At 43.6% G+C, this 17,543-nt stretch overlaps 1 protein-coding gene across 4 annotated transcripts in view; it reads right to left on the bottom strand.

The window, feature by feature from the left end:
• Positions 1-1,002: 1,002 nt before the first annotated feature.
• The window catches only part of STON1 (stonin 1), a 47,436-nt gene continuing 30,895 nt past the window's right edge, over positions 1,003-17,543 (bottom strand). For all 4 annotated transcript variants that reach the window (XM_026486231.4, XM_044378185.3, XM_048222648.2 and 1 more), the window contains 3 exons: positions 14,161-16,137; positions 6,379-6,581; positions 1,003-4,005 (listed from right to left, as the gene is read on the bottom strand). In XM_026486231.4, the coding sequence (XP_026342016.1) occupies positions 3,931-4,005; positions 6,379-6,581; positions 14,161-16,090 (2,208 nt within the window). In that variant the 5' untranslated portion in view covers positions 16,091-16,137 and the 3' untranslated portion in view covers positions 1,003-3,930. The remainder of the gene's footprint in view (positions 4,006-6,378; positions 6,582-14,160; positions 16,138-17,543) is intronic.

Genomic DNA, 17,543 nt, shown 5'->3' with positions numbered 1-17,543 from the left:
TTGTCCCTGCAGAACTAGAGACTAGCCCTGTTCATCCAGCAGTAGCTAACACAGTGCCCAAGGACCGGCCACCATGAAGTGTATTTCCTGATGCAGTTTTGAGATTTAACTTCTCTAGCTAGATAAAAATTGAATCTCAACACGTGGCAGCTTTCTTACAAAAAGGGCAGGTAGAGAGGTTGTTAAGTTGGTTTTAGCTGATACATCTTCCCATCTTTTATGGCCTCCCCCCCACCCAACACACACCTTATCTCAAATATATCCTGTACAATTGCATAAAAATTGTTTTCTAAACTGAAAAAAAATGCATTAAACGAACATCATTTCTATAATAGTAGTTGCCAACGTTTGAAAATTCCTCAGGATTCTCCGGCAGACAAAGTGTGTATGGTTGTCAGGAAAAACTGGGGAAGACTTTCGGCAGCAGGTGCCCTATTAGCTTATTTTTTCGGGTTACCAATACCTTTTGTTTTCTTTATTTTCCAACTCTGTAAATTTTAGAAAACAAAAAGTAATGCATGTGATCTGTGTCCATACAAATGCAAATAAATTGTGTGGGGGTAGGGTTGATTATTGCCCCTTGGATAGATGCATTTTGCGTCTATTTGTAAATTAATTTCAGAATCCTTATTGCCTATAACTGTCTCTGCTCTTTGAATCGTCCTTGAAGCCAGCGGTAACATCTTACCAGTTTCCTCATTAGCTAATGAGTTAACGAAAACCTTGGGCACATACTCATATTATTTCTTTATGAGAGTAAAGACTAGACCCTCTTTTTAAAAATTCATCCTTTAACATCACAGATGGTAGTCTGATGTTATTATTTTTCCAGGACGTGCCAAGATGCCATGTTCACTGAACTCTTAATAATGAAGCAGTATACATTTGCCTGACAGAGAGTCAATTGTTGAAGATCCTTGAAATTGATTTCATACCTTAAAAAGAAAAAAAAAAATAGCCCCAGACCTTGCAGCAAAAGATGTAAGTCCATCACACAGCAAGAACCATTTGAAATACATCTTTAATTTTAAAAAATCAATATGCAATCTACAAAATACTTTGTTACATGATTATTAAGGCTCAATCTGTTTTCTATTTGTATTGATATGACATAAAAATCATATTTGAGAGTAAGACATAATAATACTTAGTTATTATTAAGGAAGGCCTTCTAACTGAATTTATAAGAAAAAGGGCTATATCATAAAGACAGCTCCAGAATGAAGGAAAGCCCTAAAACTGTCTAATGTACAAATCAAGTCAAAAATTCCAGCCTTTATTTACGTGCTGGAAAACCATTATTTTTATACATTTTTAATGGATCAACTATTTTTATTCTCATAGAAAAAGGAAATGTACTTAAATTCAGACCGGTACAATTGATCAGGTAACCATCAAGCCATAAATTCATTTACACGGTTAATATGATCCTTTGACTAGTAAGGCAACCAGCTCAGAAGAACGAAAGCAGAACAACTAGTCTCAGACTGGTCAACTCCTTGGCTCTCCACCACTGCGTCCATCGAACGACCGACCCCAAACGGTCAGACTCATAAAGGGTTGATCTAAAGTCCTTCAATTACAATGTTAGAAAGGAGTAGTTGCTCCTTCACTCACATCCTTCCTCCCTCCCCAACCTCAAAAGCAGGGGTTTTTGTGGTTGTTTTAAGATGATCATTTACTTTCTGGCAAAGGCAATTTTACTTCTTAGTCTGTAAGTCTAAATGAACCCTACCAGATTTTTCACTTAGACCATGGTCACATTTGACCTTCTGCCATTTCTGAGGTCAGAAGAATTGTATTAAAAAGCCTCTCCTCCCTTCACAGAATGTTAATCTAATGCTAAGTAATGAATATTTAAGGACCCTAATAGATGTGCAAATTAACAATTATGCTGTAGCACCCCGCTGTTCATGCTATCAACCTTTGCATTGCTGCAGAAACTCAATTTGGGCTTCAGTCAGCCTTTTGTTACTCTATTTTCAACACGGAATCTTGAGAGGCTCCTGAAGGCTGGATGGCTTCGGGGTAAATGACCCCAGCAGTGAGGTACCCACCAACACGGGGCAACCTGTGGAACGTGAGGGGTGATTCACTGAACCCTCTGCTGAAATTATTTGGAGGTGTAAATATTCATTAAGTTCATCTGAATCAGACTGAGGTCTGTATGGGCAGGATGCCATAAAACAGATGTAAAGGGAATGGCAGTAGTTAACCCAGCCGACAGGTCTAGCCTGCCTCCATAGTTGCTCTGAGCATGACTGAGGTCACTCCAGAACGTGCCACACCAGATGATGGGGAAAGATAGTGGATTTTTTTTTTTTAATGACACACACACAGATTCAGCCTCCTAGGCATCCACAGTGAGTCTCAAACATTACAAGCGATGCATCAAGTGAAGTTAAGAACAAGATCAATTCGTCTTAACAGCCGACTTCTGCACCCTTTGTCTTTAACGTAAAATAATGAAGAGCAATGAAATCCACTGGTTGATACGGACCATCACAGATGCGTGTTTTAATCTGTTTCTGAACAGATTAAAATGACTGTAAATACAACATTAAATAAAACATATGACATCAAGTCTGTGGGCCCAAAAATAAATGCTGTTTGGAAGAACATTATTATATCATCAGCTTTGACTCAAAACAAATCTGGTAAATGGAGAAATATGCCTCCTAATCACATTTAAGATTCAATACAAATTGAAGGTGTATTAATCCCCCAAGGAGGACTTTGTTTTTCCAGACTAAAAAATATGTAGAAGATAGAATTCATAAATTTTAAGTCTTACCTTTCACTGTAAATATTGAAAGAACATTATAAACAGAATTATAACTGCTAATGCCATTGGCTTTTTATTAGAAACCAAGCATTTACCTGACTTTGAAGAATAGAAACGTCACCTCTTAAAAATCCAGGTAAAATAATCTAGTGTCTTTCATTTTCTTTATCTTTGAAAGAGAGATATTCTAAAGTAAGCAGAATTAGCATAAATAGCATGATAGCAGAACCAGCATAAAATAATCATAATATGATTTAGACTTCTACTCGAGAGGCTTGTGTTAATTACAAATAATACTTATATCAAAAATACATTCTTAGAGTCTGTACTTTTGGGAGACAATATTCATGAATTTTAAAAATTCATCTCTAATATACATAAATATTTTAACTAGTGTCCAATACCATTCCATTCTGAAAGGAATCTCTCCAAGCAAAAGGCAATATGTCTTAGTGACTTGTACTAAAATATGCATACCCACAGAAATAGCTTCTCTGCAACACACACCCGAATACAAACACATTTTGAAAATGGTAACACCATGGAGGAAAGACAGGTACCAAACACAGTCGATGATTACTCACCAATGTAGTAAGAGCACACAGGAAGATAAATGACTCAAAATCAGATATATCCACATCTCCATTTTAGCCCGTGGTTTTGGCATCACCCCACATCTAGCCACATTCCAGAGATGGGCAAGAGGAAAGATTGAGTATTTCGGCTTATGTCTCCCCTTTGACTGCCTCGCCCCCCAGGACAGGTGCTAACAGAGCAAGAAGAGCTGGGGACCGGAAGATGATAAATGTGGCCCCCACGTGATCCAGAGTGCAAAACACTCAGCCACCGAGTAATTAAAACTCCAAAACCCTTTCTCCAAGCTGGCTGTCTCGTAACACATTAAAACTCTGAGTTTTGATGGGAAGTAAAAACGTCATACAAATGGTAGACACATTTTAGATGAAACCCCTGGAGCGCATAAAATATGCAGTTCGGTTTCAGGTCCTCACTTCTCGGAACACGGCCACTGGCCCTGTCCTAAGCCCTCTATTCAGAAGTCATTTCCAGTACACAGAAGCAGACCTTTGCGCGGTTTCTGTGAATTACACATTTGAAAAGTGGGTCGTCATTGACTCTTACTAATCCTACTGAGTTACGCAGTCACCAGCTTTATCTGGGTCTTCTCCATCGATTTTAATCCTCTTCTTTTCTATTTCGACCTGTATGCAAAAGCAAAACACGGCAGCATTAACATACAGCACTCACACTGCTCAGTCCTACTTCACGCATGACGCAAGGACTGCCGGCAGCCACCTCATCCTTTGGACACAGACACAGCGCCCCCACCGTCTCATGCTAGCTCCTAGTGAAGCAGCCTGCTCTCCTTTTGGGCAACAGAGCCCCCCAAATCCTTCCCTCTAGGGCAAAGTCTTCAAGAGGACTGAAACTCTCCTCCCTTCTAAGTCAGAGGGTTTATAAAAAATACACAGAATACATATATTGATAAGACCTTTAGAGTCCTGGCTAGACATGTGATCAATTATACCCCCAAGTATCATATCTGTAGACTCTGGCCCACTTGAGGTTTATAACCCACCCCAAATCATCTCATTAAAATGAACTAGCTTACGGGGCGCCTGGGTGGCTCAGTCGTTAAGCATCCCCCTTCGGCTCAGGTCATGATCCCAGGGTCCTGGGATCAAGCTCCCGCATCGGGCTCCCCGCTCAGCAAGGAGCCGGCTTCTCCCTCTCCCTCTGCCTCTGCCTGCTGCCCCCCCTACTTGTGCTCACTCTCTGTCAAATAAATAAATGAAATCTTAAAAAAAAAAAAAAAAGAACTAGTTTACAAGCTAGTTAACCAGCTGGACCATCTACCCGTCCCTCATCTTTTTCATCTCATCTCAAATGTTACCTCCTCACAGAGGCCCTCCTCCTGGACCACGTGGAATAAGGAAGCCCTCCATCATTCTCTATCTTGTTCCCCTATTTTATTCTCTTCTTAGAACCCGTCCCTCTTGGAAACTCTTTATCTGCTTACAAATTATTTTTTGTTCCCCCGCTAGAAGGTATGCTTCGGGAGGACAGGGACCTGTCTCTTGTTCACGTTTGTGTCTCCAGCATCCAGGGTGGTACCTGGCACTTTGAAATTGCTCAATAAATATTTATGAAATGGAAAGTAACATTTTGAAACCGACTGTCACCAAGTGATGTGCAATCAGTAAATGCTATTAAAGCAGCAGAGACTTTGTTATGGAATTTTGAGCTGTCCTCTTAAAACGATAGGAAACTGCAACAGCCCATGCACAGGAAAATAGGTATGAATGAATTCTCCATTGTACTTGACCTGCACTCCAGTCACACATAATACTTATATACCTAGTGTGACCAGTCAGGGTCTCCAAGATGCAGTCTCTGAGATGGAGACTGGTGTGCAGGAAGTGTACTGGGGAGCGCTGTTGGGGTTGGCACCTGTGGGGGAGGGAAGGAAGCAGATGGAAGATGTTGGGCTGCAATGCAGTCGCTATCAAGGCTTCAGCGGATCCCCAAGGAGTGCTAGAGCTAGGAGGGCTGCAGAATTACCCCAAGCCAGGCAAGAGGGTCTTGATACACCTGCATCCACAGAAGGCGGTGTGACCTGGGGCAAGGCAGCTTTCTTCAACAGGGCAACTCCCAGCTCCTGGGAGAGATAAGTCCTTAGGTCCCAAAGGGGTGCACACAAGGGCACTCACCCATCAATAATTTTACCAATAGGGAAAAAAAATCACTGGACCCAAACACATAGGCTTATAAACAGATGGTCCAAAATTAAGAAAAAAAACCCTGACTTGTATTACTATATTATAAAACCACCGGTTGGTGTTAATGATGTCTTACATAATCACACCATTTCAAGATACTGTAGGAAATCTGTGGCAGAGATTATTCTAAATTTACTAACTTTGAAGATGAGAAGGAAAAGCACGTTTAGAAATAGGTGCAAGTGTATGTCACTCATTAACTCATCTGGCATAAAACTACGGAGGAGCTCATGGTGAACATTTAAAATCATTGTAATAGAGTAACTCAGCATTTCCCAAAGGGTGCTCCACAGAATACTATTCCGGGAGCTATTGATAGGTGTTCTACACACACACGCCCATAGAGACAAGATTCTATAATCAATGAGTTGGGAGAAACTGAGTTAAGTTTAACAAGTTTCTGTGTTGCAGAACTTCTCAGAACCGTTATTTAGCACTTAGCACACAGCATTCCCCAACTTACTTTTTTCTGGGATCATTATACGTGTTCCATAGAACACACCTTGAGAAATGCTGTTCTAACATAATTCTTATTATAAAGATACTTCTGAAATGTGAATTGGTGTTTAAGGCCCTGTTTTTCATTGAGAGCAGAATTAAGTGGCATGTGTGCTCAGGCTCCTGATTTCTAGAACTGAGAGAAACTTGCCCATGACTGGGCTCTTTTCTAGGTCAAATAAACACACGTACAAATACACATACACGATCACTGAAGAGGGCAAAACAGATATCGAAAGCCAAACCAGGTCACAGCTCCAAAAGCCTCAACTGGAACCAAAGGGCTTTGGGACGTACCTGAATGTTGTAGCAAGCTCTCTGATGCACATGTTTCTGTGGCTGGACGTCACTCTCCACCCCCAGAGACCTGACCTCTGTCCTCGAGGCACAGGTGTCCAGCATTCCAAACTGAACAGTAGCAAATGGATACCAATCAGAGGGAATTTCTTGGTCTGATCCGAGTTCTAGTTTGTATGACAAGCAATGGGGATGATCAGGACCTTGAAGAAAAAAATCACATGGTCAAAGTATTTCAATGGCCATTGAACATTTTTCTTGAACATAAGAAGCACTCGACCCTCTCTTTAATAAACAATTCCATTAGCACTGTGGAGGTAAGTTCTATTTAAACAATATACCATCAAAATTCACAATTTTGCACCAACTAGGGGAAATCTACCTGCATTTTTTAAGTACTCGCTTTAAAATAAGTACAAGTTCATCACTATATATATGATATATTAACTCCTAAAGTGTTTTTAATTAAGAGTACGTTAAGTTTCTTTAATTAAATGACTAATTTGTATCAAGCATCATTATTTAGCTATAATGTACACAGGATGCATTAAAAAAAACAAACAAACCCTTTCCCTTAAGTAGATTGAATAAGCTCTTACAATAATTCTTACCTTATTAATTTCCTTTCCACTGTTTCTCGATAGATAATGCAAATGTAAACTTCTGCCCAAATTGGGTCACGTTATTAAAAATTCTAATTTTTTAAGTTAAACTTATTAAAATTGTATTATATTTCAGAACTACTCTAGGCCAAGAATTCTTTCTTCAGTAGAACAGATTATTGTTTACTGCTGTAATTCTTGCTCACCGCCCCTTCCCCCCAAAGCTTTGCCTGGAACAGACGTACAGTGTTGAGATGGGCATATTGCTTTCAGTGTTTTAATCTAGTATTTGTTTCTACTTAATTTGATTTGCCATATATTGAGCATCTACTCCATGCTAGGCCAGGCTCGGTGCCAGACCCTGGGATACTGGATATACACAAAGATTTTAAGTGGGGTCTTGTAGCGTGTGTGTGTGTGTGCACATGTTACAATGGAGTAAAAAATGTTTCCAGTGCAATCACTGTAGTAAATCCACAAGGTTCCATGATTCTGTTGTGTTGTCCAAGCATCTACATATCTAATGTAGCTAATCTTTATTTAAATAAATGTGTGAGATGACAGTTATTTGAAAAGCCAGATTAAATTACTTTACCACTGACATACCTCGAGAAAGAACATTTCCATCAGAATATAGCTTTAGGCACAAAAAACAAGAGTTTAAAGGATTTCACTTAATTCTTAGAAGATAAATTGCCTTTCACTCCTTACAACCTGTTCCTTGTAGAGGGACTAATAGAATTGTAAGACTGTAAAAGGCCTTGAGAAGTCATCAATCAATTAACCAAGAGATGCTCATTAGCTGTCTCTACCACTTACACAGAGGGCAGGATAGCGTGGCCTCTGAGGTGCTCTAAGCTCCCCAGATCACTGCAGGCAAGTGATAAGTTTATTCACACACACACCCAGGGGGGATTCCACAATCCATGACCCTTTCTTAGTCTTCTGTCTGCAGCAAGGAGGCAGTACATTTATTTAAACTTAATTCCGGCACTCAAGTCCTTTATGGCACAGCAGGTAAGAACACAGACACAGGACCCAGATGGCCCAGAGTCTAATCCCAACTCTGCTACTTAATGGCTGTGTGATCCTAGGCACGTTCCTTGAGGTCTCTGAGCCTCCGTTTCCTCATCTGAAAATGGGAGTGATGATGTCCGCGATGCTAACATGAACCTTACAAGATCATCAGGAGGACTGAACCAACAAGCTGGCCCACAGAAAGCAGGAGAGCCGTGGTAAACTAGACTGGGACAGAAGTGCTGGCTGTGGAGGACAGACGACTCTGCAAAGTGCTATCCAATTACAAATCCACTATTATTACTTAATTACTGTAATTTTGATAAAACTGTGAAATCTACACTTTCAGAGCTGAAAATGATATCGGAGACGGTCTAAGTTGATATCCCCATTTTAAAGGAAAGAATTCTTTTAGAACTTTTGCAACCAAAATTACTCAAGTTGAGGATGTAGTGATATTCCAAAAACGTTAAAAACAAAATTTTTTCTATCTGCTCTTCTAAAAATATTGGTAAAAAGGAGAGCGTTTTTCCCTTCAAGTTTTCTGTCCTGTTTTTCCTGGCTTTTAAAAACTGTAAATACTCTGCAATGTCTAATCACATACTCACCGCCCCCCACCCCCAGACTTTGACCTCCGTGCGAAGATGTATGGCGTCTGTTCTTAGCACAAAGTCTGGCACATTTAAGGCTCAACGGATATTTGTCCATCACGTTGTTTAATCTCAGTGGCTTCCAGCAGGGGGCACTCTTGGGCTTTGGTAATTGCTACTCTCAACTTCCTTCGGACCGGGAAGGCAAGTCACAAATTCTTCGTGGGTGGAGCTGACATCTGGTCCTTCTTGAACCAAAATATTTCATATCTCAAAGTGAATTGAGAGTTGGAGGGAATGAATGATAGGAGGATGACACAAGTGGGGAGAGAGCCACCAATGTGCTGATGACAGCAATGAAAAAAGCAAGCTTTATCTAAAAATCGGTAACATGGGAAGGTAGAGATAAATATATTTATTAATTGGCTCTCCACCATTCCCACTCCCCTTTCTTTTTTTTTTTTTTTTAAGATTTTATTTATTTATTCGACAGAGACAGAGACAGCCAGCGAGAGAGGGAACACAAGCAGGGGGAGTGGGAGAGGAAGAAGCAGGCTCATAGCGGAAAAGCCTGATGTGGGGCTGGATCCCAGAACACTGAGATCACGCCCTGAGCCGAAGGCAGACGCTTAACCGCTGCGCCACCCAGGCGCCCCCCCCCCACTCCCCTTTCTAATTCTAGGCTGTGTCTGTACCTCCTGTGGATAACCAGTGTTCTCATCTGTCCTTCTTCCCCCCACCCCCACCCCCACCCCTCCCAAAACCTGTGCTCAAGAAAGTTTCCTGTTTCCGGTTGTCATTTACACTTTAGTGCAAATAAGCTATCTGAGCTACCTGCCCAAGGTCAACCTTTGCTGTAAAATCAAAGACCTGCCCACGTTGTTAAAGGAATATGAAGCATCGGCATGCTGGTTAAAGAGACATTTAAGGGGCCAGGAGCCCTTCCCACTTCCTTCGAAATCACATGGAAGTGAAAAAGAAAGGTCAATTCTGATCTCAAAAATCCACAGGAGGCGGGTGCCTGGGTGGCTCAGTCAACTAAGCAACCAACTCTTGATCTCTGCTCAGGTGTTGATCTCTGGGTCCTGGGGGGGGGGGGGGGAAGCCACAGAAGGGAAAGCATACAATTTTTTTTCAATGATGTGCACAGTAGACTAGTTCATATAGTCTCTTTCAGTTTCCACTTTTTAAATATTTTTTTCTAACAGTACCAATTTTTCAGAAACTTGCTTGAAGTAAGATTTTATCTTATTTATTTATGTATTTATTTGGGGGGGTGCAGAGGGAGAGGGAAAAAGAGACTCTCCAGCAGACTCCACACTGAGTGTGGAGCCCCACTCAGGGCTCGATCTCACGACACTGAGATCATGACCTGAGCCAAAACCAAGAGCTGGACGCTCCCCTGACTGAGCCACCCTGGTGCCTCAAAAAAGGGTAATGTTTTAAAGACTTTTTTTTTTAATCCTGTTCTCTAAACACCCAATCGATTTAAGAATTATATAGAAAAAACAGAGATGCAGTCAAAGAAACTGCTCTTCCACACGTGGTCCGTGGGCCAGCAGCACTGGCGTCACCTGAGCAGCGTGGAAAGCCCTTTGGGGGGGCCTCACCTGCTGAATCCATCTGCATTTTTTCAGGTGATTCAAGTGCACTCACAAGTTTAAGAAGCACTACCTTAGGATAAAGATTTCCACTTTGGGGCAACTGGGTGGCTCAGTTGTTAAGCGTCTGCCTTCAGCTCAGGTCACGATCCCAGAGTCCTGGGATCAAGCCCCACGCCAGGCTCCCTGCTCCGCTGGGAGCCTGCTTCTCCCTCTTCCACTCCCCGTGCTTGTGTTCCCTCTCTCGCTGTGTCTCTATCAAATAAATAAATAAAATCTTTAAAAAAAAAAATTTCCACTCTGCCCTGACCTTACTCTATGCTTCTGCTCCAGAGGCCAACTGCCAGGCACCCTCTCACTCTTTGCATTACCCTCCCCACCCACAGTGGTGAAAGAAACCACAGGACAGGCCACAGGAGCCCAAGTGTCCTAGCCCAGCCTCTCCCTGCCCCCCAGACTCCACCTGACACAGCCCACTGCCTTCTGTCTCAGCCCCCTTTTGGCCCACAGATCTGATCTGAACAAAGCATCTTTGATCCCAGAGGATTTATTCCATGAATTATCACCATATAATTGACTGGAATACTCGTAAAACATTGTTCTGTGCAGGCCTGGTGCTATGACTGTCTTCCAGAAGAATTCCTGAAGGCCAGCCTCTCTGGAAATATCTACTCTTGTAATAGTTCTTAGCGAGCTCAGCTGCTAGTAAATCCAGGCGGGAGGCAGTAAGAGCTCTAGGCGACGCAGGGTACACAGAGCGGGGGGATGACCTGTGCCTAGGGGACCATAACAGGTTTCACAGCAGAGCTCCCAGGGCAGGAGTTTTCGGCCCTGGCTGCGTGGAAGGGCCTCTTACAAGCACCAATACATGGGCCCCACCCCACAGAGTCTGGTCAGGATGGGGCCCAAACATGGGGATGTTTTTAAAGCTCTAATGATTCTAAGGACTCCAGCGTGCCGCCGGGGCGGGGAGATTTCAAAAGCAGCAGTGAGAGGATCCCAGGCTATCTCAGCTCATGGCACTGTGGCCCACCTATGCACCAAAGCCACAGCCCCTGACCTGCTTGCACCCCTCTCGTCCCGTGCCCACAGGTAATCTGTCCTTGTCTTGAGGGCACCTCCTCCGAGTTTCCTCACCATCCTTCACTCCCTTCTTAGTGCTCCCATTGCCACCGGCCTTGCTTATCAGACCTCCCCTCCTGCAAGCCCCCCCGGGTCTATACTCCTGAATCTCTCGTCTGCAATGTATGCCCAACTTCCTAAAACAAAGGATGATTCTGTCACAGTTGTGCCTGAAAACCCTCCGGAAGCCCAGCTGACAGACAAACTCCGTACCCCACAGCGTGGCCCACAACGTCCTTCATGTGCCCCTTTATTCTCCTATCATTCCCTCAGTCCCAGAACTTAACTAAGATCCCCCACCGACAGGCCTGTTTCTGCCGTTTCTATCCCTGGTAGAATCCTCCCGATTTTTCCACACCAAGCTGAGCCACCACCTCTTCAGCAAAGACTTCCGCAGCGCCCCCTGCAGTTGACACTCCTTTCTCTGGAATGCCAGCTCTGTTCATGCCTGGAACACAGCACAATTCCCCAGCGCATCTGCGTGCTGGCTTCCAGATCTGCCTCCCCTGCTCGGCTGCTACGTTTCTGGAGAGGGGGGAGCAGGTCTGCATGGCTGTCTCCCAAGCACCAAGCACAGAAGCCTGTACCTAAGGGAATTAGTGGTGTTTGTGGAATGAAGAGTGAGCCCTCTTCTCAATAAATTCTTGGTGACCGAATCAATTAACTATACCATTAGCTCTGGGAAAATACAGTGTTATAAACAGGATCGTTTTCACAAGAACATTTACACGTTGTTCCCCTTCCAAAATTAGAAAAGAATGGTTTGTATGGACTCTCAGTTTGAAAAATAAGCACGGTGGCACTGATTGGCTCTAACAGGAGGGGCTGCTGGGCTCCTTGCCAGCCCGTCCGCCTGCCCCACCGACCCCACCTGGACCAACCAGCACGATGAGCCCCTTGTGCTCCGCTCCGAGGCATAAGCAGGAGTCGGGTGATCACCCAGACATCAGGCGACATCTATGGATTGAGGAGACTACAGCAGGCATTCCAGCCTGCCTTCCTCTCTTTCCCTTCGTGTTTAGCAAAATTAAAGGCAATAGTATGATTTCTATAAGCCTGCTCACCTAAAAGTACCACAGATAACTTCGAGAACAGATCATTTGGAACCCTGCACTCAAAACCTCAAAAAATGTTTCCCTGGGATGAAGATAACCCGAGAATGGTTTTAACTTGCTTCTCCAACAAAGTTATAAGAGAAGGCAGGAAACATTACCTCTGTGGACTGAATCACGTTAGATACTCCCATCACGCTGTTGACCAGGAGGCACCATCAGAGGCCATCTGTGTGACCACGTCCCCCAACCACCACCTGCCCTGCCTGGAGCCTGAGCTGTCCTTGCTAGTCCTTGGAACTGGAACCCTAACTAATGTAAGTCGTAAGAACGCTCCAGATCGGAATGTGGCATCAACTGAGCAGTGGGGACAGTGTCAAGGAGGACTACCGGGCAGGGGCTTCCCTTCTGCATGAGGGCCTGGGACTCAGCCACCCAGCTCGTCTCTCACCCGCTGGACCCTGTCCTTTGCCCAGGCTACAGTCAGCAGACAGATGTTAAGTTAGCAAACCGCAAGTCAGACAGGGTGGTCCTGGACCCAAGGTCATGATCCATGCTACCCCTCAAGTCCAGTATAGTCTAGGGTTTGCTCTTCCTTCTCCAGAACATTCCAAAGCCTACAGAGCAATGTCCCTCAACCCTGGCACACATTAGGTTCACCTGGGGAGCGCTCAAAACATACGGGTGCTTGGCCCCTCCCCCAGACATTCTGATTTAATTGGCGTAAACAGAGCCTGAACATCAAAATTATCCAAGAGCTCTCAGGCTGTCCTAACATACTGCCAAGTTTGAGAATTACTGCAATAGGTCCACCCCAATAAAAATGCTTCCCCGGAAGTCCACAGCCTGAAGTGTCCTAAGACAAAATTAAATTTCCCTGACAGACTAGACCAGCTGTGAACTATTTAGAACAGGGACGGGATCTTATTCATCTTTAGCCCCAGCACCTGATGTGGTACTCGGTTTACAGTAGTGCTCAAAAAAGGTTTGATTGAATGAGTGACGCATCAACTCGGATCCCCAAATCTGCCCCCACAACCCAGTGTTCTGCTAGAAGTAACTGAACTAAAACAGGGAGCAGCCTTAATTTCAAAATTTGCTTTTTTGCTCTATTATAGACACCCAAGACTAAGTTAGTGTCCTGAAATAAATGTGGTGCTAGGACTGTCTTTTTAAAGTTCTGAACTTCCAGGTTAATTGTTTTCTTTGCAAACATTCTGAAAATTAACTGAATTTTTAATGCTTGGGTTGTGTCTACTTAATTCTGAAACAACTAGTCAAGATGGCCAAATTAAAGCAGTTAAAAGAAATCAATTTGGGTAAAAATGCAAGGCAGTCTTATTTCAAAGAGCAGGGCGCAAAACCTAAGGAGACGGGGGTACTGGCTGAGAATACAGACAAGTGCAGGTGTATTCACGGATGGGCGATCTTTAAAGGTTAATTAGGGAGTCTAAGCTCTGTGAGCAATAGTTTTAACATTTGAGGTTGGTGGCTGATGTCAAAAAGTCCAACGAGGAAACTTCCCTCAGTGCCACCATCCACAAGAAAATCTTAGCTTAGGATATTTTTTTATGATAGTTAAAAAGATTTTTTTTAAGTTAAACTTATCTGGTAGAAATAGGCACAGAGGACAAATTAAATCCGCTATTCGACTAAATGCTGCACCTCCCACCGGGCAATGCGCGCACGGCCCCAGGGGACTGACGTTATCCTGTGTCTCAGCCTGGTTTCAACCCGAGGAGGAGGGTGAAAACACTGAAGCTACTTGACGAGGCAACTTGGGGTATTGAATATTTACTTGAATTTTTATCAGGAAGCCGGTCTATCTTCCATACGACGGCCCGGTAGGCACTCTCGTATTTTGCTGACCCCACCGTGACCTGTATAATAGGTTCCGATTCGGGTTCGTGTAAATTCCCCAGACATGCCCGGCGGTTCATTTTGGCTTTCAGGGACTTCTGCCTCTGGAGGTTCATGGTCCAGAGGGCCTTGATCCACTGTGACGGGACAGGAAAGTGTATCATGACGTTGTCACAGGACCTCAAGGAACTGGCACACGATGGTCTCTGAGCCAGTGGGGCCATGTTGACGAAGGCCTGCAGCTCCACATACGCGCCCTGGACAACCACCACGGACTTGAGGGAAAAGGGAAGATCCTCCCCATAATACAGAGTCTTAAAACGCATCAGCTCAAACCGGCAGGCATCCAGCGGCACAAACTTAATGGTTCTCGACTGCTCGAATTCTTGTGTTTTCACACACTTATGAAAATGATGGTCAAGAATATCAATCCCCTTCTTTTCCGGCTCTTTTTCAAAATAGTGTTCATTTCGCTTCTGCAGCTCAAGGTCATTCAAGGTTAAAAAGCATTCTGTGTTCCCATTCACAAAACAGAGGCAACAGATTTGAGTTATGACAGCGCTTTCAACCAATTTTCCTTCTTCTTTAGTGATCTTCCCCCAAAAGTTGTCCACGATTTCTAGGGAAATTTCTTGTTCCTCGTAGTTCTTTTTCGGCTTTGAAGCAGCTGGCAGCTTGGTCAGCTCCTCCTCCACGGTGGTCAGGAAGTCGAGGAAATCATGGTACTCTGTGGACCCTAACTTCAGCATCTGCTCGACGTCTGGTTCATGAACTACTTCTGTCTTAGAGTGGTATTTCCTTTTTTCTGTGTAAGACACATGTTCAATCTTCACAGTATGGATTTTTCCTGCCACACTGAAGCTCTCAACTTTGGGTTCCGAAAGCCTGCAATGTGGATCGAGCTGTAACTCCTTAAAAGGCTTTTCTAACCCCTTCTCATAATACATTTGCAAAATTCCACCAGGTAAGACTTTCAGAAAAATTGGTCCCCACTGACGGGAAGACATCATGTTCTTCTTCTCAGGAATTCGCAACATGAAAGACCATCCAGGGTTTGGCTGACTCCGGAAGAGCGTGTGGGGGACAAAGGAAGAGGCAGTGTCTTCAGCACGCAGACTCTGCACAGACAAATTTCCATACGAGTCTTGGTCCTCAGCTGACTGGAGGTGTTCAAGCTTCTCACAGATGTAGTTAAGTGAACCCTGATTTAAGCTTTTTTGATCGAGAGGCATCTCTTTGTCTCTTGATGGGTACACCTTTCTGCTTCCTGAAGGATCAAAGGCAAACTGGGAAGCACCGCCTTCCTCTTTCCAAAACGGACTTGAAAAAGCACAGTCCTCCCGAAAATACTGAAACTGGGGGGCGTCACTTTGCAACCCTAGGCTTTCAGCCTGGGGAGGGCCAACTTCATCTGGAAGACCCCCTTTGGGAGCTGGATGTGTACATGAGTGGTCGCCGGGTAAGGAAGCATGGGATAAACAGGTCGGTTTAGCAGACAATAAGGAAGAGCCTGCTCCTTGTGTTGTAAGTGGACTGTTTGAGGAGGATTCTGGGATAGGATAAAGCATATGAGTCCCTGCTTTGGGGATGCCAGGAAAACCTGGGAAGTCCTTGGTAGGTGTAGAGAGAGGAGAGTTACTTGGAGGTCCTGGACTAAAGTAAAAGTCTATGATGGGAGAGGAGAGGGGGGTACTGTTGGCAGAGGAAGATCCACTGGGAAATTCCTTAGCACCAGAAAGGTTCAGCTTAAGTCCATTGGGCCTACAGATGCCTTGATTCTCCAGAGGTAAATTCTTTGACTTCTGAGAAGACTGAAAAGCAGGGTCATCATCAAATGTGACCCAGTTGCCTGGGTTTGTAGAACACATCTTTGGAATCAGATTGTGGTCTTGTCTACGAATCAGATGTGTTGCATCTGTTAAAGGAGAAAGAGACAAGAAGAATATTAAATGAGGAGGGGGAGGAAATTCAAGTTACTTTAGTTCTTTAGATTTAAAAGTACTTTAGTTTAGATTTAAAAGAAACGAGGGGGCGCCTGGTTGGCTCAGCTGGTAGAGCATGTGACTCTTGCTCTTGGAGTTGTGAGTTCAAGCCCCATGTTGGGCATAGAGCTTACTTTAAAAAAAAACAAAAATAAAGTGTTGTCACAAATAGAAGTTCAAAATTAAAAAAATAAAAATAAAAGCAACCAGATTTGCAGAAGAACGGAATTCAAAGAAATGCTTAAGAATTTTAACACTTCTGGGGCGCCTGGGTAGCGCAGTCGTTAAGCGTCTGCCTTCGGCTCAGGGCGTGATCCCGGCGTTCCAGGATCGAGTCCCACATCGGGCTCCTCGGCTAGGAGCCTGCTTCTTCCTCTCCCACTCCCCCTGCTTGTGTTCCCTCTCTCGCTGGCTGTCTCTCTGTCACATAAATAAATAAAAAATCTTTAAAAAAAAAAAAAAGAATTTTAACACTTCTGATGATTAAATGGATTAACAACAACAACAACAAAAACCAAGATCTAACCATATGCTGTGTCCTAGAGACTCATTTGGGATTTAAGGACACACTTAGGCTGAAAGTGAAAGGATGTAGAAAGATGTTCTGTGCAAACAGAAGCAAGAGCAGGCAGGGGTGGCCATACTATATCAGGCAAAATAGATTTTACCTCAAAAGCTGTCACAAGAGACAAAGCAGGACATTATATATAATGATAAAAGGGTCAGCTCACCAGGAAGATATAACAATTACAAGTATATATAAAGCCAACATCAGAGCACCTAAATATATGAAGCAAATATAACAGACAGCAACACAATAATATCAGAGCTTCAGTACCCCACCTTCAATAATGGATAGAACATCCAGATAGGAGATCAGTAACGAAACAGAGTACTTGAATAACACGGTAGACCAGATACTCCACGCAACAGCAACAGAATACACGTTCTTCACAAGCACACGGAGAATATCCTCCAGGATAGATCACATGTTAGGTCGCAAAACAAGTCTTAACAAATTAAAGATTGAAATCATAACCAAGTATCTTTTCTGACCACAACAGAATGAAACTGAAAATCAACAGGAGAAGGAAAACTGGAAAATTCACAAATGTAGAAATTGAACGCCACACTCTTGAATGACCAATAGGCCAAAGAAGAAATCAAAAGGGAAATGAGAAAATATATTGAGGTAGGCAAAGTGACAACAGCATACCAAACCTTATGGATGTAGCAAAAGCAGCAGACAGAGTAGAGTTTATAGTGGTAAACACTTACATTAAGAAAGAAAGAAAGGAAGGAAGGGGGCGCCTGGGTGGCACAGTGGTTAAGCGTCTGC

The sequence above is a fragment of the Ursus arctos genome, unplaced genomic scaffold, assembly GCF_023065955.2.
Source record: "Ursus arctos isolate Adak ecotype North America unplaced genomic scaffold, UrsArc2.0 scaffold_8, whole genome shotgun sequence".
In the NCBI taxonomy this organism is placed as follows: domain Eukaryota; kingdom Metazoa; phylum Chordata; class Mammalia; order Carnivora; family Ursidae; genus Ursus; species Ursus arctos.
This window is presented reverse-complemented; position numbering and strand designations above follow the sequence as displayed.